We start from the raw sequence: 12875 nt of genomic DNA on the forward strand, positions 1-12875 counted from the left end.
ATCGCATCCAAAACAAAAGTTTTTGTTTACATAATATATGCATGTGTACTGTGTATATTTATTATGTATATATAAATATACACACACATACAGTGTATATTTTTTTAATATTTACATTTATATTCTTATTTGATATCATATACAAATATACTTAATATATAAACATAACATATTTTTCTTAAATGTATACATGCATGTGTTCGTATTTATATATACATAATAAATATACACAGTACACACACATATATTATGTAAACAAAAACTTTTATTTTGGATGCGATTAATTGTTTGACAGCACTAATAATATTACTGTTTTTACTATATTTTAGTTCAAATAAATGCAGCCTTGGTAGCATAACTAAATATTTTTTAACAAATTTAGAATAAAACTCTATGATAAAATATATTATGGTAAAAAAATATATGAAGCATTTCTGAACATAATATTCAAAAAAACATATAAATAAAAAATCATTCCAGTCCCAAATTTTCAAATAGTAAGTACATTTTTAACATTTCAAGTTCTTAACTGTAAAATTGTTCATTGTTAATTCATGATACATACAGTATTGCAAAGGGTTAGAAATGCACACACACACACACAAAAAAAATAATAATACAAATGTCCCCTCCAGAACATGTTTTTCCCCTGAGAGAGAACATTTTTGCCTAGAAAGGTCTAGCATGACATGCAAAACCAAGATAAAATACTTGACAGATATTGCAAAAAATACTGCAGTTGCATTTCACAACACTTCTCGTCATTAAAAGCTGTTTTTGCAGTAGGAAGCGGGGCCCCTTACAAACACGCCGGTGACATGAGGATGTCGCGATCTTGCTGAACGAGATAAGATCAACAGCTCTGGCTTGCTTTCTTTGTTGTGTATAAAAGATCATGACACTGTTTTGAGGAATTATGTTGCTACGGAAGTGACATAGTCGCTCGAAAAGCCCAAGATCTCTGACTCCTGATTTGTGGCTTCTGTCTTCAGCTCCTCTGAAGGCACATCCTGCTGCACAGAAGACACATAAGAGAAATTTGTGAGATGTGTGGCCAGCCATACGTCTGTGGTAAGATGGCCGGATGGTAGCGTGACTTTAGGAGTAATGAATGAACAGCTCGGGTCCTCTGCGCACGTCAACCATTCTTTCTCTGCTGGGATGGGTTGCACGTCTAAAATCTCAACGTCACACCATTCACAGTCCTCTATCATCAGAGTACAGATCTTTTTGTTTGCCTTCAAAAGAATAGAAAAGAGTCAAAACGCCTGGTTTAAGCTGTCAAAAGAAATAGACGCAATGCTGTTATTTTATTGTGCGGCATCAATGTAATGAATTACTTCATAAAGATCATCCAGGTCCAGTGCTTTTATGTGCAGAAAGCCGGCCGATTCTTCTGGAAAGCCTCTTATCCTGGAAATGATGGAGAAAGACGTCATCAGTGTCAGTGAACCACACAGAAGAGAAGTACAGTACAGAAGTACATACTGTATATCAGCAGACTTACAGGTTTCTGAACGACCACAGACAAACACAAAAACCGATCAAAACCAGGAGAGGAACCAGAACCTTCACCATCAGCAGGTAATCTGAGGAGAGAATTATTGTTCCATTCCATCATTATATATCCATGACAGTTCAACACTATGAAATGACTTTGCATCAAATATAGAGTGATTAGGTGTTTGGTTTTATCATTAGCAACAGTCTAGCAGATTTCTGTTTTTAAGAAATCCTGTAATTTTGAACTTTCTATTCATCAAAGAATTTAGTAGTTGTTTTCAACATAGATAATAAAAACAAATGTTTCTTGAGCAGCAAATCAGCATATTAGAATGATTTCTGAAGGATCATGTGACACTGAAGACTGGAGTAATGATGCTGAAAATTCAGCTTTGCATCACAGGAATAAATTACATTTTATAATATATTCAAATACAGAAATAAAATTTCACAATTTTACTGTTTTTACTGGATTTTAATCAAATAAGTGCAGCCTTGGTGAGCATGAGTGACTTGTTTTAAAAACATGAAAAAAAAAAAAAAATCACCCTCATGTCATTCCAAACTGTTTGTCTATAGAATAAAAGTCCAAAATTGTGTCCAATGTGGTTTAAACTCCAACATTTTCCAAAATATCCTCTTCTATGTTCAACAAAAGAAAGAAAGAAGCACATATAGGTTTGGAAAGACATGAGGGTGAGCGAAGCTATCCATTTAAGATCGTAGTCTTCTATCACAAAACGCCACTCCGACTCTTTCCTGTCAGTTTGAATCAGTATCTGAGCTCACAGTTCTGTCTGGTTCTGAAGGTGGCGGTGGTCTCCGGTCCACAGCCTGCAGATGTACACGCTGCCAGCTGAAATGTGTACGGCCGGTCCTCCTCAAGACCACCGACTGTCCAAGACTTGCTGTGAGGATCATCCACTGACTCTCTGAAGGAACCTGCCAGAACAAACAGGAAGGATGCATGTGATCGAGAGAACAGAAAAGACTTAATGTGAGATTAAAAACAGCGATGGGGTATTTTGTCATGCTGGACTGCTACAGTATACTGTCATATAATAACTGCTTCAACCTGTAAAGCACATGTGCTGAAATATAACAGTATTTATGCAAGTATACAGGATTTGGTATTGGATGCCCAAAATAGTTGTCTGTCTAGAGGCGTTGCAGATATGGAATATTTGAAAAGGGACTTTGTTAGAAAATAAGTTTAGGCTTACTGAGATCAGAGCCGGCGTCTGAATAGTCTAGTATTGTAATCACATATCCTGTGATGAATCCAGCGTGACTCGGATCCTTCTCATTGAAACTCCATTTCAGCTTTACAGATGACCATGTTATGTTTGGGCTAGAGTCCAGTGTAGGGCGTTGTGTGGGCTCTGCACAACACAAATAATACATGTGGTAATATTTATTTCATAATATTAATGTGTTGTATTGCACAATGCAGATGTGAAAATTGGTGAGTTCAAGTTCGGTTCGATGCATTTTCCATTGCAACATAGCACCTTATTTTGCAAAGCGGAAATAAGCTGTTTTCTGTTTTCAATCATTACGAGAACAACAAAGTGTAGTAAACAGTCCAACTATTTGCGCTACAAACAAGTGTGTTTATGATTATGACAATATATTAAAGTAATATGGTGACAAATAACCGGCTGCAGTATAAAGCAGCATAGCATACTGTTTTTGTACAGTTAAAATAAGTGTAAGCGAATGACTTGTATTAAAAATAATGTGGATTGACAGCTGTTTGGTGCTCTGCTGTAATGTGGCATGTAGAGGGTGTGTGAACTCTTACTCTGTTCTTTTAAGTATCCGATCTGTTTCTCGTGACGTCGGTGTCCCTCAGCGCTACAGCCGTAGATTTCAAAAGCGTATTGAACTCCTGCTTTAAAATCCCCTGTAAAAATGTAGCTTAATTTTAATTGTGAGTCATTTAATTTTAAACTAAGACTACGCATTAAAAATAAGCTCAACCAAAAATTTTCCATTTTTTTGAAAATTAATAAGACTCCACTGGCATAAAAATAAAAATATAAATACAAATAAAAAATAAAAATCAAATTTAAAAAAAAAAAAAATAAATACACTTTAAAAATCACATTTGATGGTATAAAAAATGACAGATCATTAATTAACAAAAATAAAAAAAATATACATAAAAAATAAAAATAAACTAAAAAAAATTAAAAAACATATAAATTATAAGATGACAAACCATAAGATTACACTCCCAAAAACTTGAAAAAATCAAAAAATCATTAATCAATTAAAATTATTACACTGTAGCAACATAAAAGGGAAATTATCATTAATCAATTAACAGGATTTTACTGTAGCATTTTTACTGTTATTTTACTGTCATTTTTTACAGTGTAGTTACAGTATACCAAGCTCTAAAGTATTTATCAGCTAAAAATTGCGAGTAAAAATACTTTTTCAAATCCTTATCTATAATACTCAAGTAAATTCCAAATGAAAAGTATAATATATATATATAGTTTTATATAAATGTTGATTTTAAAGTGTTTTTTTTGTAAGCAGTTGTCTAGTGCATTCTTGGATTGCCTTATCTGTAAAGGACACAAGCAATTGAAATAAAATAGAATTAAATATAAAAAACATAATAACAATTTAAATCCAAATTAATCAAATAATTTATTTTAATCAAAGAAAACTATCAATAATCAAAAACATCAATAATCATCACACAGTGCAAAGGTGTTATTATGAAAAAGCATAAATGCTGCTTTGATATGTAATGCTATCACATACCCGGAAACAAATTTTATGTTGATGTGCTTGTATTGTAAGAATATGGCATCATGTATAAACAGCTTTCTACCTGCAGTCAGGTTTAAGAAGGTCTGATTTGCTGGGACTTTTCTCCACTGTAAGTTGCAGGGGAGCGCAATACCCAACATGCACCACTCTATGGTGTAACCACATGTGGCAGTCGAGTCCCTCGTCCAGGTCAACTGGAATCCCTTTTCATTACCCATAATCCTCTTCTCCCTCAGCATGCTCTCTGCATCAGTAACAACAGTGAGTTATCTGATGTTATACAGAACACACTTTAGTGCTGAGTATGAGCTTTGTCACCTGTATGTGCTGAAGGAATAGTGATGTGGGCTGGTTCAGATAAGCCAGACTGAATGACGGCCCTCACAGTGATGTTACTCATATTGATCTCTCTGGTTAGTTCCACCTGTGTCTGTGTGACGTTCCTGCACACATTTCTCTCTGTGTTTCTGTAGCCCACACACACCTCGTAGGCACTGATGTATGACTCTGAGTCACTGCTGACCTGAGGAAGAGTGAACCGTGTTAACACAGATCCTCTATCTCATATATATTTTTTAATATATTACAAAATATACAAAAAACTACCTCGAATATATAATAGAATGTTTTTATGTAAATAAATTCTTAGCCAAACAAAAACAAAATAAAGTCAATAAAAATAACTGGACCATCGTTCCAGAAATGACAAAGTAGTATGCATGATGAAAAATTTGTTTGAAAAATGTCAGAAATGTAAACTTACTGTTTTCCACAGCAGTGTGATGGTGCGATTGGGATGCTCCCTGGTTTGGCCCCACAGATCTATGGTCACTAGAGGTTCTGCAGAATAAAATAAAAACACATCTGTGTGACCCTCGACCACAAAACCAGTCATAAGAGTCAAGTTGAAGTCAAGCTGAATAAATAAGCTTTCCATTGATGTATGGTTTGTTCGAAAAGGACAATATTTGGCCGAGATACAACTATTTGAAAATCTGGAAAATGAGGGTGCAAAAAAATCTAAATACTGAGAAAATCACCTTTAAAGTTGTCCAGAAGAAGTTCTTAGCAATGGATATTACTAATCAAAAATTAAGTTTTGATATATTTATGGAGGGAATTTTACAAAATGTCTTCATGGAACATGATCTTTACTTGGAAGTCGTGGCCTAGTGGTTAGAGAGTTTGACTCCTAACCCTAAGGTTGTGGGTTCGAGTCTCGGGCCGTCAATACCACGAATGAGGTGCTCTTGAGCAAGGCACCGAACCCCCAACTGCTCCCCGGGTGCTGCAGCATAAATGGCTGCCCACTGCTCTGGGTGTGTGTTGTGCACTTGGATGGGTTAGTGTGTGTGTGTGTGTGTGTGTGTGTGTGTTCACTCATGTTTGTGTGCACTTGGATGGGTTAAATGCAGAGCACGAATTCTGAGTATGGGTCACCATACTTGGCTGTATGTCACGTCAGTCACTCACTTAATATCCTAATGATTTTTCGCATATATAAAAATTGATAATTTTGACCCATACCATGTATTGTTGGCTATTGCTACAAATATGCAAACGTGCAACATTTGACTGCTTTTGTGCTCCAGGGTCACATATATATATATACACTGTAGGTTTGCGTTTTCTTGCTGTGCATAATTCTAGTGTTTATTGTGTGTTGCTGTGTGGTTTGTAAACAAATAATTAATTCTCCATCTGTCACTCCCATGAATCTTTACTTACCTGTGATGAATTGTCTTTGTATTGTCCATCGTCCCCAGTCGTTCCTCTGTACTGCACAGCGCCCCCTAACGGAGTACAGCTTGCTGGGCTTTAGGTGCTGCAGTCTGAATGCGTAATACTGCATTGAGTCAGATCCATTCTTATCTAAATCCTGTAAGACAACAACAACACTTGAACACAGGATGTGCTTCAGCATTTCTGTAAAGTTCATTTTGTTTATCTGATATGGTAAGTCTTTTGATGAGTTTTCACACGGTTAATCAAGGTTATGAAACTCCCTCTTGTTGTACTTCTGATGCCATCGCATTATTTGGAAATAATTGTGCAACAGAAAAAAACACCTTAGAGGAAGAGGGTTTTGCTGAAAATTGACCCACCCTCAGGCCATTTAAGATGTAGATAAGTTTGTTATTTTAGCAAAACAGTTGTAGAGAAATTGTAATGGGTGCCGTCAGAACGAGAGTCCAAATAAAAACATCAGAATAATCCACAGCACTCCAGTCCATCAATTAACATCTTGTGACGTAAAAAGCTATTCACTTCACAAGACTGATTGATGGACTGGAGTGGTGTGGATTATTGTGATGTTTTTATCAGCTGTTTGGACTCTCGTTCTGATGGCACCCATTCACTGCAGAGCATCCATGGATGGATCCAAGTGATGTAATGCTATACATTTCTCCCAATCTGTTCCCATGAAGAAACAAACACATCTACACCTCGGATGGCCTGATTGTGAGTAGATTTTCAGAAAATGTTGGTTCATTTTTGGTGAACTACTCCTGTACCTGTATTATCCCTCCTGGTTCAAGTTCAGTCTGGCATCTCAGCAGAAGTCCTTTGAAACTCCCATTCAGCTGCAAGATCACCAACAAATCAAACACACCTGCAGTCACTTCAAGATGCTCAGGGACGGGAAAAACTGAGGTGAAATGGAATGAAATGAATTAATAACTACATAATTTTGTCATTATTTTTTCACCGTCATGTTGTGGACGACACAATTATTTAAAGCAACTTCCAGTGCACTTATTATAAGGACCATCCCCCTGAGGTAAAGCATCTTGATCTAGGGTACAACAGTGAGAGTTCATATGTGACCCTGGACCACAAAACTAGTCTTAAGTGTCAATTTTTTGAAATTGAGATTTATACATCATCTGAAAGCTGAATAAATAAGCTTTCCATTGATGTATTTATTATGATTGGACAGTATTTGGCTGAGATACAACTATTTGAAAATCAAAAAAATCTAAATACTGAGAAAATCGCCTTTAAAGTTGTCCAAATTAGGTTCTTAACAATGCATATTACTAATTAAAAATTAAGTTTTGATATATTTACGGTAGGAAATTCACAAAATATCTTCATGGAACATGATCTTTACTTAATATACTAAGGATTTTTGGCATAAAAGAAAAATCAATAATTTTAACCTATATAATGTTTTTTTGGCTATTGCTACAAATATACAAGCTGGCACTTTATACTACAAGCACACAAGTACAAGTTGCGACTTAAGACTGGTTTTGTGGTCCAGGGTCACTTATGGGGTTTCAACTTACAACCTTTTGTTTTAAGACCTGTCCCAGATTTGAAACTATTCCACATCACTGAGGTATCTGATCCTTCGACTTTAATCTTCACATAAAATGATTCATATTCACCTCTGTCTGTGATACTGAATGTGTAGGTCTCACTCTCTTGCCCCAAACTGTTTGTCACAAGTAATGTGATGTTGTAGGTGATCTGATGTGGGATGACGTCAAATCTGCAGGAGGCAGGATCTGTGTCTTCCACATCACAGCTAACAGACTTGGTGTCACTGAACACAAAGAGAAAATGTCATTATATTCAACTCATAATTAGTCAACATTCTGTCATCATTTATTCATACTCTCTTGGCATTTCAAACCTCCAAGGCCGCCTTATAACCCCAAATAAAGCTATTTTGTTTTTTTCTGACCTTAGAATGAAAGTCAGTGGGGGCTGTTGTTGTTTGAGCCCCAAAAGTTCTTCACAATTTCTTCTACAGAAAAAAAAAGTGCCAGTTTGTAACAATATGAGGGTGAGTAAATGATGACAGAATTTTCATTTTTGGGTGGACTATCCCTTTAAGAGCAGTGATTGATATGAATCTCTTTTCTCATTTCTATCTTATGTTCATCGGCAGGTGTTTCAGATACATTTTAAAATATTACGCCATTGGTTAATTTCCACTGAAAATTATCAGACAACCTGACCAAGACAGAGATGTGCAATTAGGTGATATATGGCCTAATTTGTGGTCTTGGCCACTTGAGAGTGCAAGCATGCAACAGGAAGTAAGTGAAAGTCGTGACATTTGCCAAGTATGGTAACTCATACTCGGAATTGGTGCTCTGCATTGAACCCATCCAAGTGCACACACACAGCAGTGAGAAGTGAACACACTGTGAACACACACCAGGAGCAGTGGGCCACTATATATCCAGCGCCCGGGGAGCAACTGGGGGTTCAGTGCCTTGATCAAGGGCACTTCAGCTGTGTGTATTGAGGGTGGAAGAGAGTGCTGTTCATTAACCCCCCCCCCACCCACAACTCCTGCCGGCACAGAGACTCAAACCTCCGACCTTCTGGTTACAAGTCCAGCTCTCTAACCATTAGGCCACAGCTGCCTGTGTGTAAGACTGTCCCAGTCTTAAAAGTGCAGTGCTTTTAAATCCACACTATCTTGAATACCACTTCTGAGGGGTATTCAAGGATAAGCGTATCCCATTGTGCATCATGTTCTGGAAATAAATTATGAGACTGTTTGCAGAGATCTCACAAGATGTTTTCCAGTGCGAGTTAAAAATTAATAATAATTCGATAGGCTATTCGATAGGCTAAACAATTTGGTAGTAAAATTGGTAGTGCAAAGATGAGGATGTGTATTTTCCAACTGCTCTTTATCACTTAATTAGAAGCACCACAATTACTAAATTGTGTCATCTGTTATATAGACTACTAAACAGACATTTAGAATGCAAAATAAAGCATTTAAACACTTGCATTTTTACAACACTGTAAGTGTGTCCTATCAGGTAATGAAAAGTTTTACACACAGCCCACTTGAACTCTTGGCCCAAAAACAGGAAATACGTATAGGTAAATAAGGTAAATATAGGTAAACATATAGGTAAATAAGAAGTCAAGCGCAAGTGTGGGTATTTGGACAGGCCCAAAATCAGACTAACCTGATTTGTAATGTGTACTTCCTTCTCTGGTCGCCTTCTAGGTTAGGAGCTCTGTGTATTTTCCACAAGCAGTATGCGTGTCTCATGTCTTCAGTTTCACATCTAAAATCGAATGGTTTCTCAGGAGGAACTGAAAAAAGGTTTAGCAGAAATTGACGTCTATTATCAGAAATCTCCCATCATGCTAAGAAGAAAATGTTTATAATGGATTACTATTGCATGTACTATTGCATTGCATGTTACTTGTACTTTATATTTAAATTCAGTGGAAAAATCTTTCTTCAAAAAACAAAAAACAACTTTTTCAGCTTCCAAAAGTGGTGCATTATAATCATATAGGGTTTTTTTCATCAACTGTTTTATAAAAAAAAACATACTATTCTTGCTTAGATGGGGACATTTGAATTGTGTTGGACAATGGCACACATACTCACAGGTGACAAAGTTATATGCTGATACATCACTGTTCCTGTCGCAGTAGAAGTTGACACCAAATGAATTTGTGGCTTTGATGTTTTCCACTCGAATGGCTTTGACCTGTGGGCTAATGTTGATGACTTTGTAGGGAGTGTTGCTGAAGAACATAGAGGTGATGTGTGTCTCTTTGGGATAAATGCAGCAGAACATCACCGTGGATCCCTCCCGAAGCACCTGGTCGTCTGGAAACATCTTGATTTCATTGTGGGCCAAGTTCATCTCCCCTACAAGAAAATTAGTTTATAGGAATAAATATCCAAGCACTCCATACATTTAAACAATGGTGGTTGAATGTGCAGAAATCATCAACACCATGCTACTGTCATGTGGATGGTTTTCCGGGTGTTGTTATGTGATTGCTAAGGTTTTTTAAGCATGTTTTCTATGCTGTTGTGTTGTTATGGTTTAACAGCTGAGGCTGGTTGACTAACATGCTCTCAGAAGTGCACACTCATCCGTGACCGTTGAGAGGCACACAACAGGCGAGTTTAAAGTCAGGACATCGTGGATGAAAAGAAGCTATGTGAAGTGTTGTATGTAAATGTTTTTCTTTTGCTCACCAAGGCTACATTTATGTGCTCAAAAATAGTAATATTGTGAAATAGTATTACAATTTAAAACAACAGTTTTTTGTTTGAGTATGTTTTAAAATGTAATTTATTCCTGTGATGCAAAGCTGAATTTTCAGCATCAATACTCCAGTCTTCAGTGTCACATGATCCTTCAGAAATCACTGTAAAATGCTGATTTGCTGCTCAAGAAACAGCAAGGTATGTGTGTGTCTAATAGAAAGTGATACTTTTAACAAATAAATCCATCAAAAGTGACAGAAAACATTTAGAATGTTACAAAAGATTCTATTTGAAATAAATGCTGTTCTTTTTCTATTCATCACAGTCCTGAAAAAAAAGAGATTCCACAAAATACTAAGATAATAATAAGAGCCATATTAATAATTAAGCAGCAAATCAGTGTATTAGAATGATTTCTTAAGGATCATGTGATAACGGAAGGCTAAAGTAATGATGCTGTAAATTCAGCTTTGCATTTTAAACATATTCAGTTAGAATATACTGTTTTACTGTGTTTTTGATCAAATAAACGCAGCCTTGGTGAGCATAAGACACTTTGAAAAATATATAATGTTTCCAAACTTTTGACAAGTTAAACTTTCGAACCCCACTATTTCATGGAGAGCTTCATTCTTGATCACGTACAGTAGCCTACTTTTGGAATGAACTTTAAATATCCTACCATAGATGGTTTTCCATGAACTCCAAGAGCTGGGTGGTGAAGCACCTGAGATGAATCTTATTCTAATAGAGTGATCGACACAGTTCAGCGGGAGCTGTGAGGTCCAAACCAGTGTGTGAACTGCTTCCAGTGATCCTCTGCTTACGTTCATCTGTAGACAGACTGTAAACAGTCAGTGCAAAGCACAAAAATCAAGTGATAATGTGATAGGAGCTGAGGAATGATGTGTTCCACGCACACTGTCGACAATATCCATGTTTGTTGAGCGTCCAACTTGTATTTCATACGTTTGATTTCTCTGTTCTTCCTTCTGATCCATCATCCACTTCACCTCCAGCCTCCACATGTCCAAAGCCTGAAGTTCAGTAACCTCTGGCACAGTGACTGTATCTGTGGTTATAATAATTTAAGTGTTGTGAAGCTGTACACTAAGAGAGATACAATTAGCAATACATATACATTTCAGAAAAAATAATACTGTAAAGTGTGACCAATGAATCTGAGTTGAGGCCAAACTTGTCCTGTTTTATATCTGACCTGAAGAAGAATTCCAGCCTTTAACATGTTCGCACAGGATGAAAACTGTAAGCATCAGTGTCCAATGGAGAATCATTTTGGTGGATGTAAGCTCTCTCAGCATCTGCTCCGAGGTTCTGTCAAAATGTAGTAGGTGTTACTCTATGAACCTCCTACTGCTGCCTTCCGCTTGAGGTTAAGGAAGCAATGCCTCCAGAGTTAGATTTATTGCCTGGCTGTGAGTCATGAAGTAAAAGTGATGTACTTGCTTCGGTGTTATTTATATGCGGTTTCTGAAATCACCGTGGAAGGTAAGTTAATGATGATAATAAACCATAAATGGTTATGCTGGTGGTTTATAACATTTAATAATCATGACGTTTAAGAGAACTATGCATTTTTTTTATTAGCACAGAGTGTCATCTACAGGCCATTGATGGAAATGCTTCTAAAAGCAAACTTTCTGAAAGCAATCTTTTGACACCATAAAATGATCTTTTCTCAATATAATCAAAACATAATCAATGAACACTATGGAGGACTAAACCTGCAGAAATTAAAAAATAAATAAATGTAAATATAGATAAATAAATACATTTAATAAAAGGAAAATAAATAAATAAATGATGTGATAAAAACAAAAATAGTTCATTTGAAATAAAATGTAATCCTGAATTTATATTTTAAATTACTTTTTTCCTTTATTTATTTATTTTACATTTATTTATTTATTTATTATATGTATTCATTTATTTTAAATTTCTGCAGGTTTGGTCCTCCATAGAACACACTCTTTAGTCAAAACAGCTCTTTAGATCGAAATCAATCTCTAAATTCTCAGAATGTTTATTTCAAGATTTTGTTACGTTGTTATTTAGGGATTATATTTAATATTAATATTTACATTAAATGTAATTACTATTTAATATTTTACATATTTTCGTTTAGTGTGCAATTATGGTGTATGCAATTATCTTTAAAATATTTATCAAATTATAAATGTTTAATTTATACGTCTTTTTTTTACATTTTAATTATTATTACTTTTTGCATAATTACGACATTATTTATTTAATTTAATTTTAATTTAATTTTTTTTTTGTTTGTTTTTTTAAACTTTGTCCCTTCGTTTTAATTTCCCTGCTACTGTACCTTATTGTGGTTAGGCCTATAAATATCTGTTTGTCGTAAGTACACGCGCTGCAGTAATGCCATGCCAATATAGTTTTATTTACTGATTATAAATATCCTTGGTTGAAATCATGCGCATTAATGTTGGTGTTTGGTGTTGGCTCAGAGGTTCTTCACCCACGTCACGAAGCCGCCCACGTTCCCACCGTGGCCCGTCCCATCTCCGGTCCCCTCCGTCCAGAAGCCTAGTTGAACAAA

The 12875-nt window shown here is 35.8% G+C and overlaps 1 protein-coding gene across 2 annotated transcripts; it reads right to left on the reverse strand.

Moving 5' to 3' along the window:
- Positions 1-433: 433 nt before the first annotated feature.
- osmr (oncostatin M receptor) lies at positions 434-11667 on the reverse strand. Of its 2 annotated transcripts, none has more exons than XM_042723165.1 (17): positions 11508-11667; positions 11209-11360; positions 10971-11132; positions 9674-9940; positions 9240-9369; positions 7689-7846; positions 6810-6943; positions 6022-6172; positions 5057-5133; positions 4612-4816; positions 4355-4537; positions 3308-3409; positions 2727-2885; positions 2293-2445; positions 1508-1589; positions 1341-1413; positions 434-1238 (listed from the first exon to the last, which is right to left on the reverse strand). In XM_042723165.1, the coding sequence occupies exons 3-17, from the start codon at positions 11119-11121 to the stop codon at positions 915-917; spliced, it is 2349 nt and encodes a 782-aa protein (XP_042579099.1). In that variant the 5' UTR covers positions 11122-11132; positions 11209-11360; positions 11508-11667; the 3' UTR covers positions 434-914. The 2 variants fall into 2 exon arrangements, with proteins under 2 accessions (XP_042579099.1, XP_042579098.1); XM_042723164.1 differs by having other exon boundaries at positions 10971-11121; positions 11508-11666.
- Positions 11668-12875: the final 1208 nt, after the last annotated feature.

Source organism: Cyprinus carpio, chromosome B5 (assembly GCF_018340385.1).
Source record: "Cyprinus carpio isolate SPL01 chromosome B5, ASM1834038v1, whole genome shotgun sequence".
Classification (NCBI taxonomy): Eukaryota; Metazoa; Chordata; class Actinopteri; order Cypriniformes; family Cyprinidae; genus Cyprinus; species Cyprinus carpio.